We start from the raw sequence: 20,846 nt of genomic DNA, 5'->3' as shown, positions 1-20,846 counted from the left end.
ATTGGAGTTTGACAACACCCCCTTTTCGCTTTGTACTGACCACAGAAAGTCATCTTTAGTTCCATTTTATGCATTAGAAATGCTACACTTCTGGAGGCTTGCGCAACCATCATCCGAGTGTCACTTTCTTCAGACAACCCGATCGATGGTAGTGTGGCTAGCTACCTTCCATTGAGCTTTTTTTTTTGTAAGAATTGGTTTTATGTTTGATTTGGGGTAGAATTAGTTACGATTGTAATGTGCATGCAAATTTGAACACACCTTTTATTCAAAAATGGTATGTGTTAGAATCGTGTAAATATGGTAACAACATATTACATTTTCATTTTTGTCAAAGTGAAAGGTGTCTAATAATAAAACTGGATATCATTTTGCAAAAGTGAGCAGTCGCAATTAATAACTCTTCAAACATTTTTTTCGTTTTCTTGATGACTCCATGATTATCTATAGCTGCAATATTTAGAGGGGACAAGTAAATGATATAGTAAAAGCACTGAACATATATATCATTTTAGCTAAAGTACATAGTGTCAAAAAGGCAAAAGAACAATAATATATGTGCATAACAACGCATTTGTAGTAACTGACGTCGTCTAACTAGAAACAGGCAAGTATTCAGTGGAGACATTTTGAGCAGAGCTCTGCACACACTGTGTGGCATTTAGAAGTGTACGTGGAGATCTCAGACAAAAAAAAATTTTTTTGTGTGTCAAGACCTTTTCACTGCTGGGTTTCTTTCTTGGATATTATAAAATGAACACAACAGTTTATTTTTGTTAATTCAAAAGGGAAAAAGATAACACGAATAATGGCAAATACACTCTTAGTATGGTCCTCACATTTCTATTTACATTTTGTATCTCTTACCTAGTTTCGTTCTGACACGCACTTTCCACGATAGCACTGCTGTGTCAGGATAAAAAAAACAAAAGAATTTTCGATAACTACAGATGACTGAAGCACGCAACAGTGGGGGGGGCCTACACAACAGTGCAGATATTTGAATGAAGAAATGCAGTGGTAGCAGTGCACTAAGTTTGAGAGCCACCCTTCCGATCGGCGGATGCATGCTCTGCGCAGCACAATGATGCCCACGAATAGGTGCATTCCGCAGCACGCTAACAAAAACGCTCACTGAGCAGACTCGGAGAGATGAGAAAATATGCTTCTAGAAATATGCAACAGATGGCAGGATTGCCTCGCAGCTTGCTAACTTTGTGTTACTGCACACGTCCGACTGGAGGAAGTGGAGAATGTACTATTATGGTACTGGCACTGAAAGGGATAAGGATGCATATCCCAGCCTGGCTTTCTCCAGAGTGCACGTTCAAACAGCATCAAAAACAAAGAAGAGCATCACATAAAAGGTATAGAGAGAGCTTACAACTGCATAAATTCATGGTATTGCTTATCAATAGCCAACACCACTAAAAAAGAAAGTTTAGCTATTCTGAATACTTTTAGTTGTCCCTGTCTGCGCTTGCCATGGATAACTTTCGCAGCAGTTATGTCACATAATGTTCCAAATCAGCATACAGAATCACAGATCTGGGAAAGAGTGCGATCAAACAGTGGGAACTTGGCAAACTGTAAAAGCTCGAGGTTGATCAAGCCAATGAGGTCACTGTGCCGAGCCACCTGACCATTTCTGAGGCAACAGTCTGCATGCTGCACTGAATGCGCACAAGACATATTACCTGCTCTCGTCAGCACAGTGGCATGCATTGTCATAGAATTTCAGCAATGATGACCCTTGGCTGTACTTTTGGTAGAACCAGTTCAAAACAGTTCCTCCAAGAAGTTCCGGTTTGAGACCCGTCATGGTGGCATAGTGGCTATGGTGTTGCGCTACTAAGCCTGAGGATGCGGGAGTGAGTCCCGGCCAAGGCGGCCGCTTTTCGATGGGGGTAAATGCAATAACGCTCGTGTACCATGCATTGAGTGCATGTTAAAGAAGCCCAGGTGGCCAAAATTAATCTGCGAGTCCCTCACTATGGCATGCCTCATAATAAAATCATTTCAGTTAGAGTTCAGCTACAAGATAGCAGAAAAAAGATTGGTTTGGTTCTGGCGCAGTTCTGGTTCTTGGTGCAGTCACGGTTCGGTTTGACATCCGGCTTCTACAGGCTGGCTCAAGTTCACTGTGTTACTGTTTCTTAGTTGTTGTGGAAGCACCGATTCTTCTGATTATAAATTTGGGATCACTACAAACCTTGATACTTGCCCATAGTCTATTTGTAAGAAAAATTATTATCTCGGGTTTTCTTTACAGTGTTACATGTATGTTGATTACTTTGCGAATGGAAGCTATCCTTTCTTTTTTTTAAATGTCATAGTTGTGGCTGCAACTGCTTATGTTGGTTTGTGTTGTGGTACCAACCCTAACAATGTGTCATTATGCAGGCAGCTTCGCAGTTCTTGTCTGAAGAAGTCTCAGGGACTGTAGGTGGCAGCACCGTGAGTGGCTCTCGGTTGTCAGAATCACGCACACGGTCATTGGATGAAACAGCAGCAGCAAATGGAGCACCACGACTAGCATGCTCACAGCGGTCAGCCTCATATTCGTTCCCCAAGAAGGTGTCGGATGCAGAGTCACGGTCCTATGCCCGCTGCCGGTCGGATGCCCGAGGCACAGATGAAGGGACACTAAACTGGCTTTTAGAGCTGCTGGGGCCCTGTGGCCCAAGTCTGGTGCGAGCCTGGCTGCTGGGCCTGGTAGCTACATTCACACGGCTCTGGCTGGCTGTGGGCGCTGCTGCTCTGGGTGGTCCACAGGTGAGCCTCAACATGTGGTAGCACTACACTTAAGCCAAACTTTAGTGTCTGGATCACATCTGTCAGGCTGCATTACCACTCATCAAGCTTTCCTCCCCTTCACATCAACCTTGCAGGAGTAGGGGGAGTACCTTTTGGACTCCAAGGAAAAGCCCTTAGCAGATATGTGCAAACTTTCATGAGCGTATTACAATGTCAGCATCAGCTGTTAAACCGCACTCTTCCCAACTTCCATCATCTGCCGCTTTTGTTTGCCATATGTACTGCAGAGACTTAAATTGCAGAACTTTTGATCTTATCTAATAAATCTGCAATCTGTTACTTACTGCAACGAATTACTTAAGCAACATGTCTTACCTTGGTGGCAGATCTCAACAGACGATACCCTCGCCGCGTCGGCCATTGGCGGCGACTACATGGCGCTCCTGGCACAGATCAAGGAGATTGTGCGTGAGGAAGTTACTCAACAGCTTTCGTTCTTCCCAGCCACGCAAGCGCCTACGCACTCTATGTCCCAGCCAGTCGACTCCTGTCACCGCGCCGCTATCATTTGCAGGGCCGTCTGCCGCTCCAGCGACTCCGCTCGCTGCGCCACTGACATATGCGAATGCTGTCATGAAGCCACGTCCTCTGCCGGTATTGACCCTTCAACCACCAATTCAGCTACCAGTGACGCTGCCTGTCGGGATCTGCCGCAGTACACAAACCCTTGGCGCACTGCAGACAACCGGCCGATCTCCTACGCTTGCAGAATTCCGGGTCATGTTGCCCGCTTCTGTCGCCGGCGTTTTGCGGCGACCACCAGTGCACTGAGATATCCAGGTTACCCCTTCTAACCTCCTTATAGCATGCAGCCAGGACAATAACCTGGAGCATACTCTCACGATTGTCAGCCGACTTGCGATGCCCAGTCTTTCGCTTCTTGTCGGTCACCTTCACCGCGCCACCGTTCTCTTTCACCTATGCGTCACTGACCAAGCAGTCCTGAGGCGGAAAACTGACTGCTACAGCTTCTGAGGCACGAGCTGCGCCGTCGTCCACCCATCTAAGTCCTCGCTTGTCCCTCGCCAATGTTATTGAAGTGTTTCTTGAAGGTGTACACAATCTCGCACTTGTTGACACTGGTGCCACTATTTCCATAATGAGTCAGAAGTTTTGCCTCTCCCTCCGTAAAGTGATAACGCCACCTTCAGGGTTTTCTCTCTGTACTGCGAGCGTACAACATATTCAACCCGTTGCAGCATGTACGGCCAGTGTGCTCATACAGGACGTGATCTACAGCGTTGAGTTTCTTGTGTTGGCTTCGTGTTCTTATGATCTCATCCTTGGGTGAAATTTTTGTCGCATAACCATGCTGTTATCGACTGCGCTCGTGCTCAGGTAGAGCTCTCTGCATTTTGCGAGACGCCTTATGCCTATGTGGCTGCTCCTGGTGATAGCAAGCTTGTCGTCGCCATCGATGCTGACCTGCCACGTCACAGTGCCGTCATTGTTCCGTTTCCTGTGCCGCCCTTCCCAATGCCACCGTTCTGTTCACCCCAACTGACATATTTCGTCGCCACCACAAAATGTCACTGCCATTTTCCATCCTTACGCTACATCAGGATAATCCTGGTCTACTTGTTTACAACCCCAACTCGGGCCCTCTGGCCTTGTACCATAATGAAACGCTTGGCCGCATGCAGCCTGTAGACGTTGATGTTAGCGTGCCCCTGGATCCCTCCAAGCCTGAGCCAAATCATCAGCTGAACGCCCTGATGCCTTATCTTGTGTCCAATGCCACGTCCTCGAATTCTTTTCACCGTTCCATCGACAGTGACCTTACTCCGGCTGAACGGACGCAGCTTCTTGCCCTTCTACACGAGTTCCGCACTTAGTTTGACTTACTGCTAGCGTCACTCGGCTGAACTAATGCAGTTGTTCACATGATTGACAAAAAGACTCACGCTCCTTTACGACAACGCCCCTATCGTGTGTTACCTGCAGAGCGTTGTGTAATTACGGAACAAGTTGACGACATGATTCAGCGTGGAGTCATCACGCCTTTTTTCAGCCCTTGGTCCTCTCCTTGTACTGGTCAAAAAGAAAGATGCCGCTATTAGGTTCTGCATGGACTACCAACGCCTCAACAAGATTACTCGCAAAGATGTTTATCCTCTTCCTCGAATAGACGACGGCCTTGATTGCCTTCAAGGTGCAGAATTTTTTTCTTCCCTCGACTTGCGATCGAGATATTGGCAGGTCCCTATGGCGGAATGTGATCGTTAGAAAATGGCGTTCGTTACACCGGACAGCCTGTATGAATTTACAATGATGCCTTTTGGCTTTGCAATGCGCCCGCAACATTCGGGCGGATGATGAATGGCATTTTACGCAGTCTGAAATGGAAGATATGTCTTTGCTACGTCTATGACGGTGTCATGTTCCCCCCCATTTCGCCTCACATATCTCTCGCTTACGCACAATTATCCGCTGCCTTATGAACGCACGCCTTCAACTCAACCTGAAGAAATGTCACTTCAGGGCTCTCGCCGCCTCACCATCCTCGGCCACGTCGTATCCAAGGATGTAATTCTACCTGGCCCAGACAAACTACGTTCTGTTGCCTAGTTTCCGAAGCCTTCTACCATCAAAGAGCTTAGAAGCTTTGTCGATTTGGCCTCCTATTTTCATCGCTTCGTCCTAAATTACGCCTCCATCATCGCTCTGCTTACGAAGCTCCTCAGTAGCCCCAGCGACCTTTCTCACTGGACACCCCCTGCGATGACACCTTTGCAACACTGCACCGCCTACTTACTTCACCGCCCGTGCTACACTATTATGAGCCTGCTGTTCCAACCGAAATACATAGAGACGCCAGTAGTATCGGCCTTGGTGCAGTTCTCGCACAACGCAGGCACTGCTTTCCTGACTACGTTGGGGCATATGCAAGCCGTGCCCTCACCAAGGCGGAAGCAAATTATTCGGTTACCGAAAAAGAGTGCCTCACAATTGTATGGGTGCTAGAAAAATTTCGCCCCTATTTGTACGGCAGGCCTTTCGACATGGTAACAGACCATCATGCACTCTGCTGGTTGGCTTCCCTAAAAGATCCCTCTGGTCGCCTCGGTCGTTGGGCTCTTCGTATACAAGAATTCGACATTCGCATTGTTTACTGATCCGGGCGCAATCATTCTGACGCGGATGCGCTCTCTCGATCGCCCATGAAATCCGACGAAGGCTCACCTTCAGCGGTCGACTTTTCTCTGAATGCTCTCACCATCACAAAAATGCCTTCGGAACAGCGCAAAGACCCATGGATGGCATCCATCTTGCAAGTTCTCAGCGCCTCTTCACCCGCTGGCCAAACCCGCGCCCTTCGTCGCCAAGCCTTGCATATTGCAATACACGATGCACTTTTATACCGTCACAACTACCAGGACAACGGACGTAAATGGCTACTAGTCATACCCAAGCACTTGTGGGCCGATGTGTGTGCCTACTTCCATGCTGATCCGCAACATTCCCACGCTGGGGGGGCTGAAGACGTATCAGCAGCTCCACCAATGGTACTACTGGCGTGGAATGTACACCTTTGTCCGTAAATATATTCGGTCCTGTTCCACGTGTCAACAACGGTAGACGTTTAACCATACACCCGGCTGGCTGCAGCCTCTACCATGTCCAGCCCGCCCTTTCAAAACCATTGGCATCAACCTTTATGGACCGCTTCCATACTCTGTCGCTGGCAATCGCTGGATAATTGTGACAGTCGACCATCTCATGCGATACGCACAAACAGCTCCACTCGCTGCGGCCGGTGCTCGTGACGTCGCTTCTTTCGTATTGCGTCGTTTCATACTCCGTCATGGTGCACGACGCAACCTGTTGAGCGACTGAGGCTGAGTGTTTTCGTCCATACAAGAGCTCCTCCGCTGATGCCATATCGTTCACCGCACATCTACCGCCTACCACCCTGAAACCAATGGCCTCACGGAACGTTTCAACTGCATGCTGGAAGATATGCTCTCGATGTATATTGATTCTGACCACTCCAATTGGGTCGTCGTTCTGCCCTTCATGACTTACGCATACAACACCGCAACACAGTCAACGACTGGTTTTTCACCATTCTTTCTTTTATACGGCCTTGAACCGTCCTCAACACTTGACACAATTTTACCGTACCACCCGGACGCCTCCGAATTCAGTCTAATTGCTGATGTCACACAGCATGCAGAATAGTGTCATCAGCTGGCCTGCTCATTCACATCCAACAGCCAAGCCCTCCAGAAAGATCGCCCTGACAACCATCAGCATGTGCAGAGTTTTGCTGTTGGGTCCCTCGTCTGGCTCCGACTACCATTCCACTCTCCTAGCCTCACTCACAAGTTTGCTGCCAAGTGCCGCGGGCCATACTGTGTCATCGAGTGCCAGTCTCCTATCACTTATGTCATTGAACTGGTCAACCCCTCCTCGGACAAGCGCCGCCTTGGTCGTGACACGGTTCACATCAGCCGCCTCAAGCCGCGTCACGACCCTCTCATCCTTCCACAGCCTTGAGTCGCCAGGATGGCTCCTCTTCGCCGCCGGGATTATTGTAACGAAGAAGAAAAACAGGGAGCAAGCAGTAGAGGGGCACTATCATTGATGTAGGATGCGAGCGCAGATCACGAGCGGTTGGCACCGAGATTATTGTTCTCTTGGGACTGTGCTGGTTTTTCGTCTGTTGCTTACCATCAATAAATCTCCTTATCAACTGTATTATGGTTTGTTTTCATGTTTTCAATACAACGTTTCAGAGTGATGAAAAAATTTGCATGATTCCCTGAAGCTCATTATGCAGAGATTTCACTGTACCTACAATTTTTTGTGTACATGTTATTCACACTGGAAAACCATTTTGGTTTATCTGTTCTAATGCAGATAATAATTGATGACTGCAAGTACTTTTGCTTGAATTTGTGTAATGAAAAAAATAGCTGAACCACTTACTGTACCTAAATTATCTTGTCCTTTTGCTGGTGTATTAACCGTGTATATGCGTTTTTGATTGCAGACGATACTGCTGCCTTTCTGCCTTTTGGAAGCAGCGATGTATAGCTACCGCAAATTCAGCTCAAAAGTGAGTTCCTGCATGAGCGCTTCCTTGACATGGCTGTATTCTGAACTGTAATAGCCAAATTTTCACAAATATAAACAAAGTTCTTTTTTTTTTTCTCAATATTTTTATCGCAGCACACACCTTGTGTTGCTTCTAGTATTCGGGTTTGTGACCCAAACACTGTAATGCGTTCTGCATATTTTGCAAATTATGAAGCATGTGGCAATGCTTTGTAATGTGCAGTATGTATGTAGTAATGAGAGTAAGGTTATGATTACTAGGATGTTAACATTTTTTTTTTTTTTTCTCTAGTGATTCAAACTGCAGTGAGCTAAACCATTAGGCACCACTGTGATCGCTACCGCATGTGGAGCTTTCCTGGGCGTGCACTGCAGATTGTACCAGGTTGCATTGCCACGGCAATACGAAAATACCAGAATGGAATGGGTTTTACTGTGAGGATTCTATTCTGGGACACGATCTTATAATGGTTCGAAAAACAAACTGTTCGCTTGCCTTCATGCGATTGATCAGAATCGCATTTTCATTGACAAAAGCGCAAATACCATATTTACCCGATTCTAGCATGCCCCTGAATTTATCGTGCACCCAATTTTTGCAGGTCTAAAGTAAGAAAATAAAAGTGCACCTGAATTAATGAACATGCCGCCTATTTATAAAGTGAAAGCATAACATGTCCCCCATAATCGCGATCAGAAAAAATGAGGCTTGCAGAATTTACCTTCCCAGAAGGGAATTTCTTTTAAGTGCTGAGCACTTTAGTGGCCCGGGAGGTTGTCCATCTAATGTCGCTGGGCGTCACGAACCCAGGCTGATACCAAAACTAGTCAAGAGAGGGTGTCACAGCAGACGTTCCATGTCAGACGAGTTCCAGGGATTATAGCAGCATCGTCTCTCCACATTGACCCTCCAGCGCTACATCTGCTACGAGAAAATGTACATACGCATCGCCACTGTGCCACTGAAAAGCCAAATGTAAATAAATGTACATATGTAGTAATGTAAATATGTAGAAAGCTTAAGCCATGTCTACTGTTCTTACTAAATGTACTAAAATTACAAAAACAAAATCAAATCTAGAGTCGACCTCAAGTAACAACAAAAAAAGAAACAATGGATAAACATAAACGAAAAGAACAGATAAAGAAAAGCAAAACAGACAAAAAGAAAAGCTGAACACAGAAAAATTATAACACTGGAAAACAAAAGCAAAACACAAACAAACACAAGATAAACGCAAGGTACTCACAACAATATCGTATTTACTTGCATAATGATCACACTCTCGTAATGATCGCACCCCAGAATTTTGTCGTCAAAATTCAAGTTTCTTCCTTTCCTGTGTAATGATCACACCATGAACTTGCCACAGCGATATGTTGTGTGCCAAGACTGCAGCAAATGCGGGTCGAAGAAAAAGATGTTTCATTTTCGCAGGAAATTTAACCTGTGTAATGATCGCACCCCTGAATTTGCGCCAATTTTTTTTTACAAGAAAGTGCGATCACTATGCGAGTAAATACGGTAACACAAGGGAAACACTGGCGAATCACTGCTCCGCATTTCTGACAGCTTTCACGTTGAGTGGAACTGCATCCAATTTTTTAATGAGCTTTCGTAATGAAAGTAGCATCTTGTCATGGTTATTTGTGCTTCATTGACCACACATACCAAGCACACAGGGACTGTATTCTCGAGCAGTCACTTTTCCGAAATGCTGCATCGGATTTGAAGTACTATGCAGCTGTCAGCATTTCTGGCACTGTACACTGATAGCAAGCTTAGCACAGCACCAGAAGCCCCTGACAGCTGTGTATACTGACACATGCGGTGCCGAGTCGCTCAAAATCTCGCTAAAGTGATAGCATCTCCGGAAGTTATTGACTGAAAATACCACTCTGGGTCATATTGAAGCACAAAATTAACCCACAGCAGCCTTTACGAAATCGAGCACTGTTGCCATCTTGACGTGACGCTATGCCTGACGGCTCTGAGGGTAGGCTGTTGCCAATGCTGAACACTATTTTGGTTTCATATTCAATTGTAATTCGCTGGCAATTTTTGATCCCATTTTCACTGAAGAAGGGTATGCGTTAGGTTTGGGTAAATACGGTGTGTTAGTAACTTGGGGGCGAGCGAACAATGGACAATGGTTCACTTCTGAACCATTATAAGATTGCACTCCTGGAAACCGACAAATTCCGTCATTTTGTCAAATTCACCATTTTGTTAGCTTTGGCTGGCCCAGAGGGCTCCTATGGCCTCTCTGATTTCTTAAAAATGCCGTAATTGCAGGATTTGACAATATGGCAGAATTCACTGATGCCCAGAATAGCACCCCAGGGGTACTACAACAAGTCAGTGTTCCAATCGCATGACCACACTGATTGCGCACACAGTTGCACATTAACGACTGTGTAAAGCATGTGTATACAATTCCTTGTTCCCATGCCACTTACCAGCTGAGCAATCCACCGACATGCTATCATAATTTGCAGTAGAGCCGTTGCTGGCGATTGAAGGCATCATGCATCTATTTCTTTCGTCTAGATCTAATTGCGATTTTTTTCCATGCTATAGTAGTATGTGCGCCTATAATGAATTAATAAAGGCATAATGAGACATCCATCCAAACGTAGCAAATTGCTACAAAGGAAACCCATACGGGTTCCTCGAAAGAAAAGGCCTCGTCATCGAAGAAAAATTCGTCCTGGTCCGGGACTTAAACCCGGGACCATTGCCTTTTCGGTGCAGCTGCTCTGCCATGTGAGCTAACCATGCGGCTAGCACATGGCAGGGTGAAGTCAAGTCTGCAACCAAAAATATTGTCCTGGGCCAGTTGACACAGTGGCAAGTTTGTTCATGGCCTCCATGTTTGCTGCATCACACATGCCGTTCATACTTGAAACACCATGCTCCGTTCAAAATTTCGGTTATTGCTGCTATACATGGGTGCTAAGTTTAACTAGAGATGCCGTAGGAATTGGGCAGGTCCGAAAAATCCAGACGTTTGAAAAATGAATTGGCTACTATATTTGATATTTTTGCTACCAGATATAGTTTGAGATGTGAAAACTAAAGTTTTCTTTGCTATGACCGATGCCGTGTTGGATTTGGCATTTTAGATTTTGTTGTAGCAGGATCATATGCCATTGAAATGAAGCATGACCAGCCAAATTTTATATTTACTTCACCATATTTGATAATTTGTTATGTCTGTGTTCATTATATCGATATTTGTCCACATTTGATAATTCAGTTATGAAAGCCGCAATCGAATGTATTTTTGGTCTTTCGTGAATGCATCGCATTTAACTCAAAACAAAAGATTGATATGTGCCTTGAGCATTTTGTTAAATGCGACAGTCAGAATTTACAAAAAATAAGTTCGCTCACCAAAAAAGATTTAAAGGTGTTTTAAGATGGGGTGGCATAGCATAGCAAGAAAATGCATACAAAAAAAAAATGTGATTGTACTTGCGCTACGCTTCTGTGGCAGTGCAAGACACCATATGTTAGAGGGATACTTACTTCAAACAAAATTATTCAGACAAGTTCTCGAAGCAGGCTAAATTGGCAACAACAGTGTTGCTGGAAATGCCATCAATCTGAAAACAATATGTTGCTTGTCAAGCTGTTCCAACTGCTGCTAGTGTGCTGTATCTAAAACATTGTTAATGAAGTGTGTATGTATCCTACAAAATTTGCATGTGCGGTTAAGCTTTAAAAAAAGCATGCTATTCTAACTTTTCCTACCGTCTTCTGTCTGCCGGATTTCTACGAGTTGCTTCAAAAATGCCTTTGAACGACTATGGTGCCTCCCAGGAATATATTAACGAACAAATTTTTCAGAAAAGCCTAGTAAGAGGTTGATACACGAATGCAATAGTTACCTTTCCCATTCCCCATCAACATTCTCTGTTCCGAAGGAGTGGGGCAGTGTGGGTGGTAGTGAAGCCCCCGAGATATAAGCGCAAGTAGTGTAAGTCTTTGATGTGTGCTGCAATCTGTTCTCCTGCGCATGCAAAAAAAAAAATGCTTGCAGTGCATTTTGTTTAGATGCATGGCTTCACCTGTGCTGCAACTCACAGGTTCACACCAATGCATTGATTAGTAGTTGAATCCTTCTGGGGAGTACCACAAAGAACATTGAACATTAACATTTATTGAACATTAACATCGTTAGAACGCTTGCATTGGCCAAAAGCATGCACACAAGTAACGAACCCCTGACAGGAGTACAATATTTGCCCAGCTATTAGCAAGCAGACGCGCTCAGTGAGGACGTTTGGGATGTTGGCGCTGCTGGGCTGGGAGCTAAGTTCAGGTAAACTAAGCCACTTAGAAGTCATCGGTTTTCACACCTGAAACACTACGTTTTAGCAACTCTAGCAAGCGCCATCGTGAATGTCCAAATTTGTGTCCACGGCCCTGCTGGAGCGCTAGCCCTTTAGCATTCCAGCGTAGCCTTGGTGCATTGTAGCATGCCATACTGTCGATCGGTGTATGGCATTTGCTTGGCCACACTTGATTCTGTTTGCCCGGTGGTTTTGCACATTTAGCAATGCCATCCTACTGTGCTAGCAGGTGTAAAAGTTGGTACAGCAGCAGTAAGGAGCCATTTTCAGTTTCGCAGGGTTTAGAAAATGTCGCCCAGTGAAAGGTGCAGGTGTAGCAGATCGGACGGGCTGATTTTGAAGCAGGGCTATCGTGGATTTGTGAGGTCTGGGACAGTAACCGCCATAACTTCAGAGCCCATAGCTCCTGCTAGTTCTTGCGGCCAGAGTTTCCCTGTAGACACCCTAGATCACACTGTGGCAGCTGTTAAGAGATGAGGCAGAACGAAGGGGTGCAGTTGGCGCTACTTTATTATTCAGGGGCTTTTGGTGACGGTGCCCTACCTGTGGCATTGCGGTAAAAGGGCTCATCGTGGCACCCCACAGTGGCCTCAATATTTACACTACTCGGCTACGCGCAACTGTAATGCACGGCAGGGCTCGTGTGTGTGCTCACGCTCGTGTGCTCCATCCAGTCTGGGCTTGTGTTGTGCAGACCAGCTTTATCCTGCACAAATAGTAGGCAAATCCAGATTTCGCATTTTGAAACGCTTTTAATAGCTCAATACAAAGCACGTCTTGTGTGCCATTCCTAACTAACTGCCATTCCTTGCGAGGCAGGGCATACATGTGTTCTGGGCATAAGTTTCATGTGATTTGAGGCTAATGAAGTGTTCAGGACTAATTGAAATTAGTGACACCGTACTGCTGCGACACTGATAAGCTGTGTGGTCAAAATTTCATTCCTGCATGGGCGGGTGTGAGTGAGTAGATGATAGTTTGCTTGTTCCAGAAGTGTATAATTCTTATTGAAATTCAAAGCGCAGCGCAGCCTGTTTAGTAAACTCTGTCAATTAATATACGCACTAACAGCAGGAAGAAGCACGTTAATCCAAATACCCTTCTTGATTGATGTCAGCTATCAGCCAATAGCAGCCATTTATGGAAATCTTGCATATGATGACTAGAGGCTGGATTATTAGAAATTAAGAATGTGCATTTTAGATGCCCAAAATAGACAGGTGAGACAGGGTTTTAGGCATCCAACTTCGTAAATATAGGCACCATAAATTTTAGCAAAAATGCAAATAATTTCAAACGAAGATGTGCACAACCTTTATCTACAACAGGAAGAACAAAAAATTTATGATTTATGATAATTCAACTGTGCCAACAGTTGAATATGATTGTTTAATTGTTTCATAATACTGGTGGACTAGTGACAGCCAATTGGCTTAATTCAACAACCACACTGCCCACACTCATGTGCTATGACCACTGTCTCTTTCTTGATATGTTGTAAAACAGGCATGAAAAAAAAATGCATGAAAACATTGCAAGTATAGTTTGAAAAAAAAATTCAATTGTATGTCCTCCAATGCAAATAAATTGCAACACAATGAAAACAGGCACAAATAATAAGCACAAGAGAGACAACAGTTTGCTAAAAATTGACATGTTGTTACACGATGACTGTAAGGTACAACTCTGACAATTTTCTTACCCACAAAAATGATTTCCAAATTGTATAAGAAGTTCCAACACTGCCGAATACACACTCACATATTTCAGAAACATTTCTCAAAAGGTGTTTTAGAACTATGGAGATTTTTGATGAAAAAGCATATTTTAGGGCCCATCAGGCTTGTGCATTTTAAGCTGCAAAAAAATTCAGCTGCATGGTGATGTTTCCCCATTGGATCTTCAACACTGGGGTGATTCCCTAACAGAGGTATGTCAGGGGTTCAAATGCTGCGTTGAAAATAGACTTAGATTAAAGTATGCTTCTAGAAACGAGTATGCAACTGCACTTATATGCGAAAATATGCTTCAAAGGCATGCAGAGTGTAATACAAAAATAACAGTTGAAATTGTGGAAACGATAGCAGACCAGCACCATCTCCAGATTCCTGGATTCAAAGTTATGCTTCTTGTCACTTAGGGCAAGCTTGTACGCCAAGAAGGAATGCTCGATGTCGACAGATGTTAATGGAGCGTAGTTGTACTTGAGAACATTTGTTGGCCTAACCAACAAATGTTCTCAAGTACAACTACGCAAATGCGCTCATGTCACTTCTCCCGCATTCGTAGTAATTAATTAACTAAGAAACACAAAGACGTAACTAATAATTGAGGAAGACTTCAATGAACCATCAGGATTTACCCAGTGGTAAACACTGGGGCCACACATTTCAGCTTCACTGGTTAACCATCTGTACGGAGAGCTTGGGCTGACAGTTTTTTTTTTTTTTTAGCTTAAGAACAAAAATTCTTCGTTTTTGTTTAATACCGATTGTAACATCATACCTACCTTTTCAGCTACTGGTCCTTTAGGAACGGCGGCGATAAGTTGCTCTGCATCCAGAATTAGTGCAATGCTTTAAATTTGAGTTTTGCCCGAACTTTTCTAAATTTATTAGGACTCTGGGGCAAGTTAGTTGGTTGATGGTTGGTTGGTTGGTAACAGCGAAGCTGTTAAGGGCTGCTTTACCCACTATTGTGTCCACGTGCAGAAAAAACTATCATCATCAGCATTGGCTCCAGTGTCGTCTTCTACAGCTAGCTTGTTGGCACTACCACGCAAATGCGCTCATGTCACTTCTCCCGCATTCGTAGTAATTAACTAAGAAACACAAAGACGTAACTAATAATTGAGGAAGACTTCAATGAACCATCAGGATTTACCCAGTGGTAAACACCGGGGCCACACATTTCAGCTTCACTGGTTAACCATCTGTACGGAGAGCTTGGGCTGACAGTTTTTTTTTTTTTTTTTTTAACTTAAGAACAAAAATTCTTCGTTTTTGTTTAATACCGATTGTAACATCATACCTACCTTTTCAGCTACTGGTCCTTTAGGAACGGCGGCGATAAGTTGCTCTGCATCCAGAATTAGCGCAATGCTTTAAATTTGAGTTTTGCCCAAACTTTTCTAAATTTATTAGGACTCTGGGGCAAGTTAGTTGGTTGATGATCTTGCAGTAAACTTTTACCAGCGTGAAGAAAATGAGACGAAGTACATGGAACACAAACAAGATTGTTTACGTGGAACGTGAAGTTTGTGCACAATTATGCAGGTCTCCTTGGAGGCCATCCTCAGTGAGGGCAGCTTGAGCCCTCCTTACTGAAGCAGTCTTGTCATCAGAAATGGTTGATCACTGCCTTCACTTCAGAAAAGTTGCACTTGTTATACTCAACATCTCCTAGCCATGTTTCCAACATATGGTGATGAACTCTGGTGGAAGGGATACGTCTGGCAACTCCTCCTTGTATGAGCGCACGCAACCGGCCGCCTTCAGGAACACAGCTTTGGCTGAAGCAATAAGCTTGTTAATGTCCTTGAAGTGCTTCCCCACTTCTTCACAAATGCGATGAAGCACAAGTGCTAGGCATGTCACATGTACCATCTGCAGGTAGAAGGTCTTCAGCAGATGAGCAGCCTTGTGCATGTAGGCTGTGGCATCAGTGTAGAATAACAGAACCTTAGCATCTTTGACTCCTGTACGGTACAGAACTTTGAGGGACTGGTTTACAAAGTGTGCTGTATGCTCCCCGTTTGTTCTCTCCAAAGGCTTTGAGCAGACTAGGAAAGGCCTTGTCTTTTCCTATGCTGTAAGCTTCCGAGCTACAAGCTGAGTGACAAAGCACTCCTTCATGTTTGTCATCTCATCTACGGAAATCCAAATGAAGGAGTCACCAAGCTCTTCTCCGATTCTTCCTAATATTTGGTCATGCATGGGCCAGAGGGTTGCAATATTTCTGTAGGAATTGTTTCAGCAAAGGATTTTCAATTCAACTGCATAGTTTTCAGAACAAGGTCTGTGCATCTGAAGTGTAGCACAGTGAGTCAACTGTCTACTGCCAAATCAACACACTCTTGGGTATGTCTCTTTTCGGCATGGCTGAGAAGTGCAGAGCATATTGGCAGACCACTTTTCGAACATAGGAACAATAACGTAGACTGGGCTTGAGCGTTGTGGTTGCACCTGATAGAGCTCCAAACAATCAATGTTGCCAGGTAACATGAGAGAGTTTTAAACTGTGCTCGAAAGTGAAGCTGTAAGCTAAATATTATTTTATAGAAGCTATGTCGAAAATAGGCATATATAGGCATTATAAAAACAGTGCTAAACCTTTTCTTATCACTCAAACCATGCTCATATAATAAAAAGGGTTGATTATGAAGGAAGGAAAAAATAGGCACTTGCCTAAAATCTGGTCTCTAATGATGACATATGCAAGTCGCCAGCAGCTTCAAAACAGGTGAGCTGAAGGCCTCTGTTTGAAAAGAGGGTGTTGTAGATAAAGGTGACTTCACACTCCGCTTGCGAGCTGCACGCGTCGCGCATAAGTTCACAGCAATGCACTATCCAAAGACTGTTCTTTTTTTTTTTTTTTCATCAAGTCCCGAGGGTGTTTCAGAGCCCCTTTAAGTTGGCAGGTATGCCAGTCAAAGTAAATACTCATTCTGGTAAATCCAGAGTAAACTGGGCAAAAGAAAGGCCTGTTCTGGGGAAATACTATGCACCTGTACAATCAAGTTAATTTAACCCTCTTTGCACTTATCATTTTGTGGTGGGCACAGGAGTGTAAAATCTAGTACTTTACAGTTCTTGATGCCTTTATTCAATGGTTTGCTGCCTCTGACACTAACTTTACATATTTGCAGCCCAGCATTTCCCAGCGGTCTATGCGGTCGACAGCTGCACCGCTAGCTTTCCTGGCTACAGCCTTGGTTCTTTGTGGTATTTCTCCAAAGGTCTCATCACGAACCACGACCTGCTTACAGCTTGTGGCCGATGTGATGGTGGACCTGATGGTGTACACCTTTTCTTTTGTTGTTTTTCATGTAATTTTGGACGATTGGGCCGGCTGAGCAGTGCAGCTGAAAGGTGCCAAGAAGTACATCTAAACTGTGCAACTCATTATTGAGGCCAAGGAACAAACTGCATCAGTGTGCCTACTGAACGTCTGCAGGGTTGATGGCTGCCATAGACTACCACAGGCGAAGCTGACATCTGTGCTATGTTGCAGCAGAATTCGACTTGTAGTGAAAGGCCCATGAGATGTTTGTGGCAGCAGTGTTAGTGTGTGTGCCACTTGTGTGTTGTGACTCCCAACAAGTCCATGTACTTGCAGCATGTGGAACAGAAAAGCAACTGATTACTGTACAGCTGCTGTTATGAGGATTGTTGCATAGCATTTATCTTTTGTGCTAAAAAGAATGAATGACATGCATATGGATAATGTCAGCAGCTAGTCAGTATTTGTTCTTGTCTATATAACATAAAAAAAAAGTTGTGATTTCCCCATTGTGTTTCGAAGACATTATACTACTGTTTTAGTGTAGACAGGGGATCCTCCTATGTTTAAAGCATACTTCAGTATTCCAGAAAACATTAGCCCTTATTGTAAATGTAGAACGTTTCAGGTAGTGAATATTTTTCTACAGCATTGGCTGTAAAATAATGGTTGTAAAATTCTACAATGAACAAAGCTGCTGACATGATCCCTTCATGCCTCTTGCTTAGCACAAATGAGGTTATGTACGAAGCTAATGAATGATCCTGAAGTTCAGTTTCTTGTCATTTTCATTTGCTCTGCACGTATTGTAAAAAGAAAATTTACTCTGAAGAAAATTTTATGGTTGCAATTTTAAGTTCACTCATACAAATGGATCCACTTCTGTCCCTCGTGCTTGCAACTCTGTGGTGATTGATTGATTGAGGAATTTCAAAAGTTGACAAAGTGTTGCCAACATATTTTTGAGTGGATTAAGCACCTTGTAAATGAATGAGTGCACACTTGCATGGACATGCTTGAATTACCTCTAGGTGAACTTGTGATCTAATGATTGGACACAAGAACTGAGTGGTTCCATAACTATGTGCTCTTGAATGCGGCTAAACTCTGAAACATTTGCTGTGTGTTGAATCCAAGACAGCACCATGCCTAGCAGGATACCAAAAACAAGATAATTTAAATGCTTTGTGGCTTTGCTATATTTATAGCTTCTGGTATAATGTGCCGCTAAACTTGTGCCATTTGCAGTGCTGTGTGATGTGGGACCAAATGAACGAAAGAAATTACTGACAACCAGATGGATTCAAAATCTCTTCTAAAATGAGAGTATAAGTACTGTTGGAGAGTTAATGTGAGAGAATTCATGATAAATTAATAAGCTATGCATTGGTGTATTACCGTGTGTCTGTGGTTGAAGTGTTAACGCTAATTGAAAGCATTACATGTGAATAAATGATATACGAAGCAGAATGTTGGAGCGCGAGTGACGCTGCTTTTGGTTTGCTATAACTGAGTCTTGTCGGTTCCCAATAATATGCTGGCTGATTGTTTTGACAGTTTCATAGTATAATTGCAATTGTGTAGAATTTGGGAGTTTTCACAAATTCTTTCCTCGCCTTGATTACATGCATTTTTATTTATAATGCAGGACTTATGATGTGAAAAATGTTAAAGCTGTGATTTTGTGTCGTGTGTTATGTATATTGCATGATATGGTTAAGCTTCATGATAAATAAGGTGCTTTCTACATTCTGAGCCTAAGTTATTGCGGGCTAATTATCTTTATTTATTTGGACACATGTTAAAAGCCTTATCATTTTTTTCAAAACCATTTACGGTATATGTGCTAATAATGTGAAAATAGCTCACAAACATATGAACTGCTAAGTTTGTTGAGCGCGAAGTGACAGTTCTACAGGTTAACTTTTTTTTTTTGATTTTTTAATTGTGTTTTTTCATAATAAGAAAGGGTGAGTTATCAAGCACCATTGTAAGCACTGCAAGAAGGGTGCATGTGTCTTCAGGCAACTAGCATAATAACTTGTGTGTTATAAAAAATTGCTGGCCATTCCAATTTATTATTATTTTTTAACTTGCCACACTATTAATATGGTTTTGCAAGGGAAAACCACCTTAAGTTAGCTTAAACATCCTTACATAGTACATTTGTGTGCATTTGGATGTGTGTGTGTGTGTGTGCTTTACCTTTTTTTTTTTTTTCTGGGTGCAGTTTGCTTTCATGCAGTATAAGTCAGGTTTTTAGGGATGACTACAGTTTTCTTTGAAACTGTGTATAATTCTTTACACTAACTCAAATCTCATTGGGGAACACATACCTTTCGTTTTTGCTATCAAACAATATTATATGAAACATGCTATGAAACAATAAAAATATGGGGTAGAACTTTTAAAAAATGAAGTCACACCTGAGGCCCTCCATTTGCTGCAGCTGACCACTGTTAGCACTGTCTTTATGTATAAAGGAAAAACATAATCGCAAGGGCTTCATTAAGATTTTGTTTTGGTGCTTCTGTTATGCCATATTTACTGTGTGTGTGTGCATGCAGAACTCTAGAAATGTTGATTTTTTAGTTACATGTTCACAACAGCCATAACGGAATGATACTGTGAGATGTGCAGCTTCTTGTAATAAGTAAAAGATTCATGAAGACAAGTATCCAGTTAAATTTATTTCACACTCCCCATAATTTATGCTGTAGTTTCTGTGACATGCCAACGTTTGAATTTGTTGCCAAATTGTTTAAAAGGCAGCGGGCATTACAATTGTCTCTGCATGTGTTTTGTCTTTCTCCTGTCCTGTCCCTCACAAAATGAAAGCTTAAGAAATAGAGGATGATAAGAGCCATGCTATGACTTGTATTCTTGACCGGTCTGATTTGGCAGTACTTCCATTTTTGCATGATGTGTAGCATCAGTGTGATGTATTGTATTGAAGAACATTGTGCTTTGTTTTGGTTGGCCATTTTGACTGTGCTCTTGAAAATTGAAAAAAATGTGAAAATGTCAAAAGCTGGAAGAGGCAACTGAAGGTCATGAAGTGGTTAACTTTTTTCTTTCTTTCTTTTCTGTGTCCTCTTTCTTTATTGGTTTGGCCAGCAGGCCTGCGCCACAGTCATATATACATATACATACATATACATATATACAAAGCCCGTATTCTGAAACGTTCGCCTTCTGTGAAACTATCGCCTTGGCCACACCTCCGCCAACGGCGCGTGCCGATGGGCTGTTTAGCAAAACCGGAAAATAAACAGCGCCATCTAGTAGTTCCGGCCTAAGTCATTTCAACGTCATGGCGTCGATAGGTGCTCTCGACATGAATAGACGAACACGTCTTTTGGTGTTCGATTGGTGGTGGAGTGTAGTGGGTATGAGAGGGGGTAGTTTACAGTAGTCTTTTTGGTGGTGTCTTACACGTGTTGTATCGTGGCAATATTTGTTGACTCATTTAAAATAAAACACTTCACACTTCCCTTTTCAATTTATTTTACCTAAAGCGGCTGTAGCCAACCATAGTCAGTGCGCAGAACCAGTACTGCCACTACATAAAAACAACACAGCCCTGCACTCACGGCGCTTTCTCTCAT

The 20,846-nt window shown here is 43.3% G+C and overlaps 1 protein-coding gene across 1 annotated transcript in view; it reads left to right on the top strand.

Annotated features, from left to right (window-relative positions):
- LOC142581190 (uncharacterized) overlaps positions 1 to 20,320 on the top strand; it is a 31,489-nt gene extending 11,169 nt beyond the window's left edge. Inside the window, exons 3-5 of the mRNA XM_075691196.1 lie at positions 2,404 to 2,775; positions 7,814 to 7,879; positions 17,105 to 20,320. Of these exons, the coding sequence (XP_075547311.1) occupies positions 2,404 to 2,775; positions 7,814 to 7,879; positions 17,105 to 17,311 (645 nt within the window). The 3' untranslated portion in view covers positions 17,312 to 20,320. The remainder of the gene's footprint in view (positions 1 to 2,403; positions 2,776 to 7,813; positions 7,880 to 17,104) is intronic.
- Positions 20,321 to 20,846: the final 526 nt, after the last annotated feature.

The sequence above is a fragment of the Dermacentor variabilis genome, chromosome 1 (assembly GCF_050947875.1).
Source record: "Dermacentor variabilis isolate Ectoservices chromosome 1, ASM5094787v1, whole genome shotgun sequence".
NCBI lineage: Eukaryota > Metazoa > Arthropoda > Arachnida > Ixodida > Ixodidae > Dermacentor > Dermacentor variabilis.
The sequence above is the reverse complement of the archived record's forward strand: the minus strand, read 5'-3'. Positions and strand labels throughout refer to the sequence as shown.